Source organism: Tarenaya hassleriana, unplaced genomic scaffold, assembly GCF_000463585.1.
Source record: "Tarenaya hassleriana unplaced genomic scaffold, ASM46358v1 Cleome8, whole genome shotgun sequence".
NCBI lineage: Eukaryota > Viridiplantae > Streptophyta > Magnoliopsida > Brassicales > Cleomaceae > Tarenaya > Tarenaya hassleriana.
In genome coordinates this window covers 2058637-2074323 of record NW_010970490.1, presented here as the reverse complement: position 1 = coordinate 2074323, position 15687 = coordinate 2058637, and the positions used below count along the sequence as shown (strand labels likewise).

Sequence of the window (15687 nt, the reverse complement as noted above, 5' to 3'; positions counted from 1 at the left end):
TTTTAACCATCCATATTCCATTGTTTTTTATTTGATTTATTCAGTTTTTATTAAAATTACGCCATTTGATTTTTACATTGTTTTTCATTCATTTCAATTCGATTTCAATTTTTTATTGAAAATAATCATTTTATAAAGAAAATTCAATTAATTTTAAATATCATTCAAATTCGATTAAATTTATTTTTAAAAAATCATATTCTATCAATTTTTGAACATCTAATTGGGTTTAATATAAAGATAATTCTGTAGTTCTTAATCTTACAGATAAATTAGAATCTAAATGCCACGGAAGCGTGGTTTACTTTAGAAAAAGACCGAGGAAAATTTGCTCTTGCTTCAAAATTATCAGTTTGCCTATACAATATTAAAAATACATGTATTATTACCGTAGGGATGGTCAAACCCAATAATAGTAATGACGGTAGTAAAGATACATAAATAGAAACACAATTGCTATTACAAGATTATTATTTTTTGTTAGAGTTTAAATGACAGGGCCAAAATAAATGTTTGATATTACCTCTGTTTTGGGCATATTATAATTATTATTAGTATCCCACTTCGTCATATTAATAAATACTAAAGATATTCCTTTGAACGTATTTATTATGGCAGGGGAGACAGAAAGTTGACTATGATAAACAAATGTGGAATCTCATTTGCAATTAATGACCTTTTTCCAATTTCGTTACGTCCAATCAACACTTCCACCAAAATAAATTATCTGTGTTTTATTATAATAGCAAATAATAATACTAAATATTTTACGTATATCGAAATTCAAGGAGAATTTTGGTTTTGGTTTTGGTTTTTGGGAAGTTTGTGAAAGATTTCAGAAAGAAGGGGTCAAAGTTGGAGAAAACAAAAAAATAGGGGAAAACGGGGGGAAAGTAGGAAAAAGTGGGGGCGGATTTGGGTAGAGAACTTTGACGCTCTGCGGCTTGGAACTGAATCAGAACAAGCGTGTTCCAAGTTCGGACAGAACCAACCAATGTAACAAAACAAAAGCCACGAGCACTCAAATAGATTTAGACATCAAGAGGCAACACGCAGATAAATTAATAAGCAATAAAAGAAAACCAGAGAAGACGGTAGAAGAAGCATACATTGGATTCGGGTATGTGACTCTCAGTCTCAGTACTGTCATCTGAAATGGCCACCACCGCCGATATTACCAATTCCTCTAGGCAGTTCACCCGACGTCAGTTTCTGAAGCCTTATCTGTTCCCGAAACTTGGCTATGAACTCTCCCGCTTTCCTGTCTACCTCGTTAGGGTCAGTCCCGGCATCGCTCACACTTCCCCGGCCACTTTCTTCCTCTATCCTTACTCGAGGTTCCTCGGCTTCCTTCTCTTCCTTTTCCTGCTCGTCTCCATCATCATCCATCATTATGTAACTCTTAGATGCCTGTTTACCCTTACCATTTCTGTCTTCAAAATATCTCGGCTTTGATTTAGCACGAGTTTGACCAAGATTTTCCGTGTTTGTTTCATTTGGTACATTGTCATCTTGTCTTTGGTTTCTCGATTTTGTTCTTCCCCGGTGTTCTGCCCAGCCATCAGATGTTTCCCCCTCTTCGTTAAGATCTTTGGCATACCGACTGGATCTAACTGTCCTAACAGACCTTCCTATCGCCGAAGCTTTATTACCGGCTTTGCCGGAATTTGATTCCCATCGGAGATTAGTACCAGCTTTCAACTCCTTATTACCATGACGGTCACTTCTTCTGGACCTGCCGAAATTCATAGAATCATCCTCTGGGTTTCTCTTCACGTCTTTGTCCTGTGAAGAGCCACAACCCTCAAGCCTAGCATCTGTCACATTGCTTGAAACTTTATCGCTCATCGGTGGGGATAAGGCACCTTGAGGAGAAGATTCATGCAACTTTCGGTCTTGGTCATAACCATCTGTTTCCGTTTCTAGAGAACCTTGATTCACACCTACTCTCTTCTGCGAATTATTCTTCAACTTTTCCCTAAGATGATTAGGGTCCTCCTCCCAGCTTCTCCCCATAGTGTCCTCAAGCAAACTCTTTTGCTGAGGATGCCATCTAGTCGGGGAATCACCACCACCCAAGGTATGTGAGACGGAATCAGGAGGATAAGATTTACGAGAACTGCATCCTTTTCTGAAATCCTCACCAGTTAATTTTAATGATCTAGATCCCGGCTCTTTCCTAGTGAGGAAGTCTGTTCTTCTGCCTCTAAGTTTATTACCCCCATCCAACTCCTCTTCCAAGCCTCTCCTTCCAGCCTCCTCAAACAAAGAACCCTCGCTATAATGTCGAGAATGGGACAAGCGCCTATGAGTATCATCGGTAACCGATTTTGGTGATAACAGAGGGGGTGATGGCGATGGGGAAAGGGGTGGTGAACTAGACCGTGATGACCCATGGAGACTCTGCTCCTCACCCAATTCCTCCGCGTTTGAATTTAATGAATCTGCCGAAGCAGAATGTGAAGGCGAGAATCTACTATGAGTATGTGATACAAAACTACCCTGCGTAGAAGAAGACGAGATAGACCGGACAGATCCTGATTTGAGGGTCTCAAACTGTGGCTCATCATCTGGAAGAGGAGTAAGATTTGAATGATAAGTGCCTCCTCTCAAATTGTCTCTAACTGCCATCTTCTCAGATCTTGACTGCCGTGGAACAGGTGAAGATGGAGCCCTAGCCTCATCAAACTTCTCCTTCGATTCCACATAACCGGAAGAACCAAAGTCCTCCCTCACACCTCCAACAAGATTCGGAGACAAACAATTACCTTCAGGAGCTTGAATATCTCTCAAAGCTGACCTTAAACTCCTAACCGGCAAACCCAACGGCTTGTGTCCGGTGTAACCATCAATGCCGTAAGATGGTTGTGCAACTACAACCTTGGATCTTCCCTGAAAATACTGCGAATTCCAAGCTTGGACCTGACTGATTTTACCATATTCAACCGAATCGTCCACTTGACTTTCAGCAACAAACGACTCCAATCTGCTCTCCGAAGTAGGAATGCTCACTTTAACAGAGCGATTCTCATTCCTCTGGCCAAACTCAGACTCGTAATCGAAAAACGAAGAAACATGGAACATTCTAGAGAGATAAGACAACGAAGACTCATCGACATTACTTGTCCGCAATTGCAATTCGACTCCCGAATCCGCATTTCTACGGCTAAAAAGACCATAAGATACGGCAATGCCGACGAAGAGGAGATGAATCAGCTCCCAGAACTTGGTGAACACAGTTTCCCCGACGAAATCGGGCGCCTGGGAGGGGAACAACGGCAGGGCGAGAAGAAACAAAGCGAAGAAGACGGACTTACAGAGGAAGCTGCTGGAGCACGAAGTCCGGGGCGCCGGTTGGACGGAGGAGATAGGCGGCGACTCTCTTGCGAGATTTGGCGGAGACCGTCCCTTTGTGTACGGATTCGGAGACGCCATTGATGAGCAGATTTCGGAGATCGCTAGGGTTTCGGCAGAAAAAAAGTAATGGAGAGTAGGAGCACTGTGAGATGGGATTTAGGGATTCATTGAGATGGCGAAGAAAGGAAGCCTTTGAAGCCAAGTAAAAGACACGGCGACAGTAAAGCTGCAGACAGAGAGAGAAAAGAGGATGAGAGAACGAAGACTATCCAAAAAAAAAAAAGTGACCGTCGGTATCATGACCGTTGGCAAAATTTACGGAATTGACCTTGACTGTCTTTTTTCGTGGGCCCCAACGATTTTGGACATCACCGTTTCATCAGGTTGGTGTTTTTTATAGTTTTATTTTTTGGTGGTAAATCTGAATCGTATAATAATTTATAACATTAAAATAATATAATTTCAATTTTTTTTATAACATTATTTTTGTCTAAGGAAAAATTTAGGAAGCAACATAAGCAAGGTCCGAGAGTAAACAATGGCCCAACATTTATACAAAATTGGGCTATTTGAAGCCCAATGTATTTATTTGTCCATGATCACTCGGTTGGCCTTATTGGGCTATTTCAAAGCCCAAACATATTTTGTTGTCCTCTTCTGATTTCCCGCCCTTTTCTCTGTTTCCCGTTTAATGACAAACTCTCAGTACTTGTGTTTTCTCTGACGCTACTAATTGCAACCCTCGACATGTCATTCCTCACTGAATCACTGACCTTTGACATTAAAACCGTATCTTCTCTGTTCCATAAGAGATTCGATTTGCTCTTCATCCAGTGGGACCCCACAAGAGCATCCAATATTTTGTACTTTGCTTCAATATTTGTAAATTGTAAAAAGCCGTAAATTTCTAAGTCCATATTTGTTTGAACGTACATGAATTCGTACATATACGCATCCCCCATCATCTGAACAAATCCTGCTTTTATCTTAACCACAAATACACATGCCAAGATCAACTCTAGACCGATCACGTCACGTGGCGGGTCTTTCCCGAAGATGAACGCCAGCCCACGAGTTGACCGGCGTTGACAGCCGGTGAGGCCTTGACCCGACCACATCAAGCCGTCCAGCCGAGTGAGGTGCTGCCGCTGAGGAAGGAACAGCGACGCGCTCGCACGAAGGGCACATGGTGAGGGTGGTAGGAGGGCTCATGGTCATGTAGAGGTGCGGCGAAAGCTTCAACGCCCTCAGCTCCGCCACCTCTTTCTGCAACCTCCGGTTCTCGTCGGTCAGATTCTCGCAGCATCTCTTCAAGTACTCGCAGTCAACCTCTGTCTGCTTCAGCTTCGTCCTGTATATACATACACACACACATATATATATATAGAGAGAGAGAGAGAGTGAGAACACATGCACGTGTACGTACGTTCAACGTTTAAGTCCAAATGCTTAGATAAGTAAGTTGCAGAGATGGAGATTAGGTTATGAAGTGAAACCAGACGCAGGATCTTTGGAGGTCTTTATCGGGTAATAAAGGATCATATTATGGAAATTCCTAAGATACCCCTGGATACGAGAGAGAATTACACACCTTGCCCTGCGGTTCTGGAACCACACCTCCACTTGCCTCGGCCTCAGATTCAACTGCTTCGCCAGGGCCAGCTTTTGCTTCTGCAAAGTAAATATGAATGAACCCAATACCCCAATCGGAAAACGTCCATACGAACATGTAAAAATAACGGAAATGCCACTGACCGGATTCAGAGAGCTGTGTTCCTTGAATGTCTCTTCGAGGACAAGAGACTGTTCCTTCGTCAACCTCAGCTTCTTCCGCGATCCGTCGCCGTTTCCACCGTCTTCTTCGTCGCTGCCGCCGCGAGAGCAAGAAGCTCTCTCGCCGTCGATGTCGTCGGCTCCGCCGACCCTCTTGCCGCTTAAACTGGAGACGGTGCTGTTAGGTGACGACGCACCGCCGTCTTCCTCTGCCGTCGCCGGCGACGGAGCACTGTTCACGTCTATGCCCCTCATCAACGATAATCTCAACTCTGAGGTTCTGTCTGCAACCACACGCAACAATAAGAAATAACACCGTTAGAACACAGATCATTGCATGAAGACATTTCAAGTTGTTCTCGATGAAACATCACTGGAGGAGAACATGTAAGAGACGCTCTGATCTTGCACGCATCTTTCTGTTACCAGGAGCTAATCACACAAGTCCCAGAAAGAAAGAAACACAACTTTCATCACCACAAGAAAGAAAAAAGTTGAGATTTTTTGAAGAGCATGTTCTGTATTATCATCAAGACCAGATCTGACGCATGGAAACGGATTTAAATGGATGTCTCACACTGTCTGCATCCATATAATCTAGACAGAAAGCTAGCGGTATGCAGAAAAAAGGAAGAAAAAGAAAGAAATACCAGAGGATTGGAAGAGGTGAGTCCAAGGGTTGTGACTCCTCTGAGGATTGTTATTAAGGTTCTGCATGTGAGGAGAAGAAGCCATAGGCATCAGATTCATCCTCAGAGATGGTTCCTTCTGATGAGAGATCAACCCCAAGCTCAGGCTCAGCCCCAACCCATCATCTCTTTTACCCATTCTCAAATGTCAGAAGACCTTCCTTTTCTCTGGCCTCACAAATTATATTTCCTGGTGTTTGGTTCCTCAGAAAATGAAGAACAGTAGAGAAAACGCCTTCTCTCTCTCTCTCTCTCGCAGCAGGCAAGTTGTAACATATGAGTGTGTGTGTGTGTGTATATATACACGGTGTTAAAAGCGAGAGGTGGGGGAACATAGGGTGTAGAGAAGAGGCTAAGGGGTTCAATGATGACGTGTCAGAGAGACCCCTGTAAGCTCAATGATGATCTACACTGCAACCTGATTCATTTTTTTTAACTTAACCACGGTTAGTTAGTAGAAACGTAGACATCTGGTTAGTTTTCTTAAACTCCTCTTCATCTTTCTACCGCGGTCAAAAAAAGTCGAGCCCATTTCCGTTTTCTATGACCACACTTAATTGGTCAAAGTATGTAACTCAGACCAAACTCAATTACTACAGGGATTTTCCATGGGATATTATTGTCATTCACTGCAAACAATTTAGGTTTTCTTTTCTAGATTTTTTTTATAAAAAATATTGAACCAAAAAAAAATTAGTTGGAAACCCACCATGGGGGGCTTTCACTTGGAAAGTGGCTTTCTCCACAGTTGACCGTTGACCGCATTAGAGAGCGAGGAGAGATATAGATTGTCTTAAAAGCTGCGGCTGAAACGACCAGACAGTGCATTCCACGCGCGAGAGATCAGAAAATGGAATATATGTATATATATAATCATATGATAAGGTGATGATGCCTCATTATTCAAATACATTCTTCACATCCCCATGCGGGCCCCAGATAATCCCAGTCAACCATTTTTATATCTTCAAGTTATTCTAATTAATTTACCAAACCCATTACATAGTCCTTCACTCCCAAGTGTAACTTGATGCGGTGATAAGTGTACTGTTGGATGTGGAAAGAGTTTCAATGGTGGTAATAAGTGTGAGGAATGGTAAATTTTTGAAAAAAAAAATATCAACATACTATTAATACAATAATATGTATAAATTTTGAAAAAACAACATATTATTCATACAATAATTAATATGTAGACCTACGTCGGGGAAGGTATATTACACGCGCGAGTATGCGCGTGAATACAAATAAGAGAGAGAGCGGGATCGATACGACGTCGCATTGGTAGGTTACAACAGAGCCTATATTTACTATAATGGCAGAGGAGTTGCCGCCTGTGAACCCAACATGCATCTCGACGTTTTTCCTTCATCGCCATTTATTGTATCATCGGTCATTGATTTTTAACAGAGATTAGTGGTATATTTAATTAATATTCACTAATTAATTACTGATTTAAAGTTTTGAATTTTGATTTGATTGTATCTTACTATGCCTTCAGTTTTTTCAACAGTAACAGACAATGACAAGACATGTCGGGTTTTGTTCTTTAATTTAAACGTACCCATCCTATCCTTCACCACCATAAATGTGTCGGCCTTCTTCCCTTTATTGCCTTCTTGGTTTATTTATTTATTTATTTATTATTATTATTGTCGTAACGTCTATCTTCCTCTTAATTTATGGTTCTCCTTAATAAATCACGAATTGACGGGTTTGTAATCCAGGATTAGCTGTTAAACTTCAATTGGTTTCCATCTGATCATAATTATTGGTATCGTTGTGCACACCATTACTTGCGCTGTGAAAAAAAAAAGACCATTGGTTTCTCTTTATGCCTAATTTTCTATGCAATTTTAATTTAATTGAAAAACATAATATGTTTTATTTGAGATTTGACGCATCTAAAAAGGGCCAAAAAAGGGACGTATGTTCCAAATCTTATCTTATATGCTCGGATTAAGGCTGCTAAAAAGATGCACGTGCTTCTGCGCAACTGAATATTATTTAATTTAATTTAAATTTCAATACTTGCTTGGCAATAAAATAGGAGAAATGAAAGCATAGATATTTCCAGACATCATTTTATGGAGCGCCGTCTCCTGGAAAAGTATATTTTTTCCTTCAAAATAATAATTCTTTTGTTGGTCGTCTTACTCTCTCTAAATTCGTTGAATAAATATTTCAATATATATATAGATACTGAATTGATTCGTTATCCATAAACAAAAGATAGCACCGAAATTTCAATTTGGACCGACCAGATGGTCGTGTTATCACTCGTGAGGATTTGAACCGGGTAATTGATGAATTTACGAGGTGGGAGCAATTTTGGAACAAAGCAAAAAGAACAATAGATAGTGGAGGTCACGTAGGAGACACGAGGGGGTTCACGTGCCAGAGCACGTGGGAAGTTACAGACGTGGCAGCACGTGGTCCAGATAGCCTACACACGTGCGGTGGTTCTCTCCATGACCAGTCTCACCCCACTTCTCTACAATCATTGGATACTCTTCACGCGTCCACGGGCGCTCTATTACGCGCGTGCATCTCACACCCTTACGAATGTGTGGGTTATATATATAATACACACAGGTGCCATCATGACAATTTTTTCTTTTGATGATTTGGGGGCGGGGGGAGGGTCGAATTTTTATATATGAAATTTTGAATAATGAAATCACAGGGACAACTATCATTTACTGATGAGATCAATCATGATTGATGATGTGAAATCACATGCTCGGTGACCACACGCACACATATATATACATCTGTTCGCACGCTTACATAAATCGCATTTTGTATGTATATATATGGCCGCATGCTTAAGCAGATAACATGTCCTGTATATATAAATGTTTGGGAATATCCCAAAACAATTTCTGAACTTTTTTTATTTTCACAAAATAAAACCTAAACTTTGTTTTTTTATTAAATAAAATCTCAACTTCATTTTTCAGTTAAAAATAATCCTGAACTTTATAATCATTATCATTTTTAACCCTATTACTGACGTGACAAGTCAACGCGTTGACCGTATTTGACACATCATCGTCCACGTATCACGATATCGGAACGCCACGTCAGCAATAAGCTTAAAAATGACAAAGATTATAAAGTTCAGGTTTATTTTGTCTGAAAAATATATAAAGTTGAGGTTTTATTTGATAAAAAACAAAGTTTATGTTTTATTTTATGAAAATTGATAAGATTAGGTATTGTTTTGAGATTTTTCCTAAATGTTTTCCATGGGCATTTCCGTTTAGTGAAAATAATGAATTATCTTTTCATGTGACAAATATAATTTTTTTATTGGTAAGCGATATATTGATGAATTTTGACGACGACAAAGAACATCATATTGTATCATTTGATTGCCTTGGTCTCAAATTACAATGAACGTCCATAAAATGTTATAACTACTACTGCTTGAAGAACCTTTGGTTCGAAAATATATTTTTTTTGGACCAAATTAATTAAACAAAAAATATTTAACCTAATGATTAATAAGCAAATTAATAGATTTGCCATTGATTCCCAAAATGCACTTCCAACTGTCTATTGTCATGGAAACTTTTAGGAATGCGTGATAGACTTTCGTTTTTTCATTCGGATCCGATGAATAGATGCGTAGATAATTGAAGGAATTGTGTATGTATATACATACGGCTTGGACAGACAATTAATACAAATATGTAAGTTTATTTATAAAAAAAAATCAATGAAACGTTTGTAATTAGATAATGATGCATGCGTGATTATACAGTGATATTGTAAATGAGGTTTGTAAGATTGCAATGCATACATAATAAGACAATAGTTAGTTGATCGTGCCATGATATGTTACAGTCATTAAATCATTTGAAATATTAATTAAATATGGAGTTTTGGGTCAAATCATTTTTATAAAAATGGCGTGTATCTATCCACGTTCAAAAGGTCCCTCCACGTGTTCTGTGTTCGTTTTCTAGATTCGATTCCACATGCAATCAACCGATATTATTTCCACCGTGCATGCATGGCCCCAACTTTTATGGACACATAACTCGTATTCCCTTTACTATATTAATTATAAAATCGGATATTTAGTTTATTTGAAAAAATATAATACATGATGGTGACTATTCACATTAAAGTTTTTTTGGATTGCCTTTAAAACTTCTCCTTTGCAACAATATTTCTAATCAAGTCACGGTGGAATGGATTTTAGGCGAATGTGAATTTAGTTTCTTCAAACTGACCATTTGTTTATAATCTACAACGAATATATAAAGTCTTTATCATAGTCATACCTTTTGAAAGTCGAAATATACAGACAGGCCAACTAATTACATAACATTGTAAATAAATAAATAAATCGGGAGGTTATACATGTTGATGTAGTCAATATATGTATACCGATATATAAAATTAGGGTTTCGAACTATGTTGTATTAAAAAAAATTAAAAATACCTAATACAACAAAAAAGGATCATACGTATAGAACAATAGCCAAACTTGTGTAATTTTAAACTAATATTCCTTCATATTTATGAATAAGTATTAACAGAAACCTTTGGATACGTGCGTAGTACGTACAAGTATTGAATAAAATATTCACTACATCATAATTAACGAAGAAATATACATGCATTGAAAAAAGTGTCTATTGTTAGACATCAATTTTATTACACAAATGAGTAGTCCATCAATTATTATTTTTTGTGGAGCTATAATAGTAACAGCAATTAAATGCAGAATTTAAATTTGTAATGAGTCCAGATATGGACAACAGACTCCGACCCATATAGTACTTAGAAATGAAATCATTGTTCCGCTTCACGACGCAAACACAATCCGCCGGTCCGAAATCCGCCCCTGGTTTTGTGTCTCTCTCTCTCACCATGTGATTATTGTTTATTGTTCGTTAGGTTTGCACCACATATAATTATGTATAAACATGTTTAATTAATCTTTAATAAGACATATAACAAATGGATTAGTGCTGGTTAACAAAAAAAAATGGATTAGTGCTTCACCCTCTTTGAGCAAACGGGTTCAAAATCCGTATCGGGCAAAGAATTGTTTCGAATTTTTCTTATCTGTAAATTTTGTGGAGTTTAGAAAAAAATACAATGATCGCATAATCTAGAACAAAATTATATATATATATATATATAAAAAATTAAGAACTGAAAAAATAAAAAGGAACGAAGAAAGTGGAGAGAAGGGGCAGAGCGGGTGAACACCACGTGAGTGAAATTTACAAAAAGAGCGATTAATTGGAAAAAAATGTCAGGATCACGTGGGAAGTCACGTGATGGAGGGGATTCGGAAAAAAAAGAGAAAAAGGGAAGGACACGTGTGGCCGTACCTTCTGCACGCTCGCGCGTGTCCAAATGTCCCTCTCTCACCGGACACCCATTTCTCTCCCAATCATTTGGTGCGGTTTTACGACTCAAAATTACCTTAATGCCCTTAGGCCCCTCATTATGTCATCGAACCCTCAATCATTCTTGCATTAGATTCGTGTCTACAGCTGTCCTCTGCGTGACCCGCACGTGACCTTGACCCAGTTACAAACCCTCGCCATCTCAGTGTATCTGCATTATGATTGTGGTTGCATGCACATGCAGATATTAGACATTTTGTGATTTATTCCAGGTATAACATCATCAGATATTCATTTATTATTATTTTATTTACGTCTAATTAAGTTAATTATTTGGTGCAGTAGGAGGATAATTATTAATTAGCGGGTTTAGGGGCTATACTCCAGTTGGGCTTTGATAGAGAAACTCAGTATAACAATTTGGGCCTTACACGGCCCATTCAAACAATCCTAGGAACTATATACTACGATGGGCCTCATCTTGTACACCTACACATCCAACTTCATGCCGTTTGCAACCTCCACTTCTGAAACAGCTCGTCGTCTCACCGTGTAGGCCTAAAATGGATATTTTGGTTTTTATATTACAAGTCCCGGTTATTTTTAGGCTTATTTAGTATTTTTAAATAATTATGCATAAATTGTCTGACCTCGGTGGGCCATCAACCACTCCAACCCCCGCCGGCTTCGCAAACCCTCCTCCAACTCCCCGCTTCGCGAGGCCGACAATCCGGTGGTCGACGAGCGAAATGGCGTCTCTTGTTCGTCTTCCGATTCGAAGCTGGAGAGAAGAAGGGAACCGCCACTGGTGGGTCTGATCTCGCTGCGGATCGATACGAGAACATGTCAATGGTGGCGGATGTTAGATCCAAGATCCTGATCCGAATTCGACCAAAGAACAGCGATGCTGCCTCCACCATCGATGAAGATGTATCTGTTGGTGATTGGATCTCCGAAGTTTGTCAGAAAGCAGCGGAATTTGCTCCAAAGACATGGAATCTAAGGCCGAGGAAACCACCTCCGAAAAAGCGACCGATTGAGATCGGAGGCGGGTCGTTGAAGAGCTGCAGCGGTTCTGCGCAGGAGAACAAAGCTCAGGGGACGAATCGGCATGAGTCAAGGTGCTCTAGGAACAACGCGGATGCGAAGATAGCGACGGAGGGAAAGGAGAAGAAGCAGAAGTTATCGAGATTGCTCTCAAAGATGGAGATGGATGGGGATATCTTCGCATCGACTGGATCAAAACCTAGCAGGAGATTGTGGATGAGGAGGAGGAGGAAAATGTTGAGATGGCGTAGAGCCTGCAAACCCCCGCCGTTTTAATGGATTAATGAATGGGGTTAAACCCCTTTTTTCCGAAATTATGTGCCCATCACTTGCGTGGTTAAACAAATTCAAGGGGAGACCCAAAAGCCATATATCTCATGTTTAGATGTACAGATGATGATATAAATTGTAAAGGTCAAAGCTTTTTTTTCCAATGGGTGTGGGTTGATGGAATTGGAATTTTTGTTCTCCGTTTTTTAAATAATAAACTGAAGGAACAGAGGGGGAGAGAGAGCGATGGAGCCTGCAAAAGCGAACGCCAATGGCTACCAGCGCGTGATCGTAATGCGTCACGGTGATCAAATCGACAATTTCGAGCCGCTCTGGGTGTCGACGGCGGCAAGGCCGTGGGACCCACCGCTCGTACAGGACGGTCTGATTCGGGCCTTCCGTACGGGCCAGAGGATTCGATCTCAGACCGGCTTCCCGGTCCACCGCGTCTTCGTCTCCCCTTTCCTCCGCTGCATCCAGACAGCCTCCGAGGTCGTCGCTGCCCTCTCCGCCGTCGATGTCGACCCCAACGCCATGTCTTCCAAAGACGTCGATTCAATCGATCAATCCAAGCTCAAGGTCAGTATCATCGCCCCTCTATGTAAATCGGCTTTATGATTTCGACATTGCCGAGATGTTCGTTTGCTTCAGGTTGCTATTGAGCTTGGCTTGTGTGAGATGTTAAACTCAGTGGCTATTAGGCGTGAGCTTGCTCCCAAAGATGGAAACTTTGGATTCAACAACATTTCAGATCTTGAAGCCATGTTTCCTGATGGGATGGTGGATCGTAATACGGATCGAGTCTACAAAGAGGTGAAATTTAGATATATAAGACTTTCTTTAGGAGCATTCTGAGTGTGAACTTGATTCATTTCATCTACCTCTTGCCTTCCCTGGTTTAGCTACCGAAATGGGAAGAGACAGTGGAGGGCTGTAGAGACAGATATGTGAATATGGTCAAGGCTCTGGCAGATAATTACCCTTCTGAGAACTTGCTGTTAGTCACCCATGGTGAGTACTGTTTCTCAGTTCTCGTTCGGTATCTTCCTAGTTTCCAACATCATGTCTGTTTATGACTATGTTTCTGAAGAAGAAAAAACCAGTACATGTCTTGGTGGAAGCACATCATACTTGGTTGGTTAGGGTATCGTGCCTCGATCAGCTGTGACCATCTAACTTGTCTTAACGGGTCAAATCTCGTTCAGCCTTAGTTTTGCTTTCTTCTATGCTCGTTGCTGCCTTGCACTGGCCCTCTTCTAAGATATGTTTCTTTGAAACACTGTAGAAGCAAAGGACTCTAGAATGAACTATGTGATATTTTCCTCCATTCACCATCATGTTTCCCAAATGCAGGGGAAGGAGTAGGAACTGTATTATCAACATTCCTCGAAGATGTAACTGTGTACGAAGTAGATTACTGTGCATATGTCGAGTTGAGAAGACGGGTATCTAATGGAGACGGGTCGCTTGACTCTGGCAAGTTTGAGGTGATTACCAGTCACGGTCAAGCTGGAATTCAGTACCATCCCTCAAGCACCACAGACCTTCATGACCATATCATAAGCCAAACTCCAGTCTAGCCAGAGTATCTTACAGTACATCTTCCTGTACTTTGTGTTTGAACTCCTGTATGATCATGGTTTCACACTTTACATTCAATCAATAAGATCATTGTTTCCAGAAAAATTCCATGTTTCAACACACTTTGAACAGAACTGCTTTCAGACAAGTTTGTAGAAAATCTATATTGAAAAGAAGGAAAAGAAACCAGAATCTGATCTAACACACTACAAAAAACCGAGGGTAAAAAATACAGTAAGCTAGAGAGATAGCACAAGCAACAAGGATTGTCAGTACAGAGGGATGTAGTCATAACTATTGCTAAGAACATCCAGAGACAAATCAGTTAGAATTGAGCTAATCCAACCTAAACACACATCATTTACAATGACAGAAGCCTCGTCATCAGTTAAATGGACTATGAAGCGGATCGACTTGATCAAACATGTCAGAAGGGAAATCATCCAAGAAGACGTCTGGTTCATCCCTCCCAACATGTCGGTGGCTTCTCGCTGGCTCAAAGAACGGCTGGGGAAGAGAGAATTGTTGGGCTGAATCCCCTGGTCCGAGGATATCGTAGAAACAGGGGTCGTCCAGCCTGGCCAAGAGTTCTTGGCTGTCGGGCGAGAATTGGATGCTTGATTGCGGCTGAGGCAACTGAGTAAGAGAAATCTGTGTCTGCGTTTCGGTGAATAAGGATGTCTCCATCAAGCCGAAATCTGTCCCGAAAGCAAACGGATGCGGCTCAAGCTTGATACCCAAATCCGGCATTGCCAATGTTTCCACTGGTTGGGATGCGTCTAAATAAGCTGATGAACATGGAAGAACAATCTTCGATGATGAAGCCGACATCTCTTGCCCGACAAAGCCGAAACCTGGAACCTAAGAATCCAGCAGACATGATTTAACAACTGGTAAGAGAAGAGAGAGATTAGACGGGCTCTGGATATGAATTTACCTCGGAAGAACCTACAGAATCACGACCAGATCTCGCGCTATTGAATTTGTGAGGCCTGGAACTCGATTCGCCCGATGAATTCTGGAGAATCCTAGCGAGCCTCTTCTGTCTACTGCTCCAGAAATTCTTAACGTCGTTATCTGTTCGTCCGGGCAAATACGTAGCGATCCTCGCCCACTTGTTCCCGAACTGCGCCTGCAACTCTATCACCGTCCTCTCTTCCTCCGCCGTGAACTTGCATCCACTGAAAAAAAAGGAACCCAAAACTTGAATCGAAACAGAGAGAAGGAAGAATCGGAAAAGGGAGACGATCGGTACTTCTTCAAATTGGGACGGAGTTTGTTGACCCAACGGAGACGGCAGGATTTTCCGGTGCGAAGAAGAAGGCCTTTGGATCGAATGGAGCTCCAGTCACGAGGACCGTACTTCTTGACATGGTTGATGAGGACTTCGTCTTCCTCGGCCTTCCACGGGCCTTTCTTAATCTCCTCCTTCTTCGCTTCCATTTTCCTCATCAGAATCTGCAGAAAGAGAGCTTCGTCTTCAGGGTTTTTTGGTCGGAGAGAGAGAGTGTTGTTGTTTGGTTTCAGTCGTGCAGAGGTTGCTTCGGTTTTGTAGCGACGGTTGGAGGCGGTTACATGCCATTACCCCCACTTCC

At 40.9% G+C, this 15687-nt stretch overlaps 4 protein-coding genes and 1 pseudogene across 4 annotated transcripts; 2 read left to right on the top strand and 3 right to left on the bottom strand.

Annotated features, from left to right (window-relative positions):
- Positions 1 to 997: 997 nt before the first annotated feature.
- On the bottom strand, positions 998 to 3606 carry LOC104802490. Its single transcript, XM_010526127.2, has one exon. The coding sequence runs from the start codon at positions 3433 to 3435 to the stop codon at positions 1147 to 1149; it is 2289 nt and encodes a 762-aa protein (XP_010524429.1). The 5' UTR covers positions 3436 to 3606; the 3' UTR covers positions 998 to 1146.
- A 553-nt stretch (positions 3607 to 4159) lies between these two features.
- Positions 4160 to 6103, bottom strand: LOC104802489 (homeobox-leucine zipper protein HAT3-like). Its single transcript, XM_010526125.2, has 4 exons — positions 5781 to 6103; positions 5113 to 5414; positions 4949 to 5028; positions 4160 to 4708 (listed from the first exon to the last, which is right to left on the bottom strand). The coding sequence occupies exons 1-4, from the start codon at positions 5956 to 5958 to the stop codon at positions 4390 to 4392; spliced, it is 879 nt and encodes a 292-aa protein (XP_010524427.1). The 5' UTR covers positions 5959 to 6103; the 3' UTR covers positions 4160 to 4389.
- A 5740-nt stretch (positions 6104 to 11843) lies between these two features.
- Positions 11844 to 12675, top strand: LOC104803080 (annotated as a pseudogene).
- Positions 12676 to 12733: 58 nt separating this feature from the next.
- Positions 12734 to 14205, top strand: LOC104802488. The gene is made up of 4 exons (XM_010526124.2): positions 12734 to 13090; positions 13163 to 13324; positions 13414 to 13522; positions 13865 to 14205. The coding sequence occupies exons 1-4, from the start codon at positions 12758 to 12760 to the stop codon at positions 14089 to 14091; spliced, it is 831 nt and encodes a 276-aa protein (XP_010524426.1). The 5' UTR covers positions 12734 to 12757; the 3' UTR covers positions 14092 to 14205.
- Positions 14206 to 14362: 157 nt separating this feature from the next.
- On the bottom strand, positions 14363 to 15592 carry LOC104802487 (transcription factor MYB59). Its single transcript, XM_010526123.1, has 3 exons — positions 15348 to 15592; positions 15030 to 15273; positions 14363 to 14953 (listed from the first exon to the last, which is right to left on the bottom strand). The coding sequence occupies exons 1-3, from the start codon at positions 15542 to 15544 to the stop codon at positions 14477 to 14479; spliced, it is 918 nt and encodes a 305-aa protein (XP_010524425.1). The 5' UTR covers positions 15545 to 15592; the 3' UTR covers positions 14363 to 14476.
- Between the last annotated feature and the right edge of the window lie 95 nt (positions 15593 to 15687).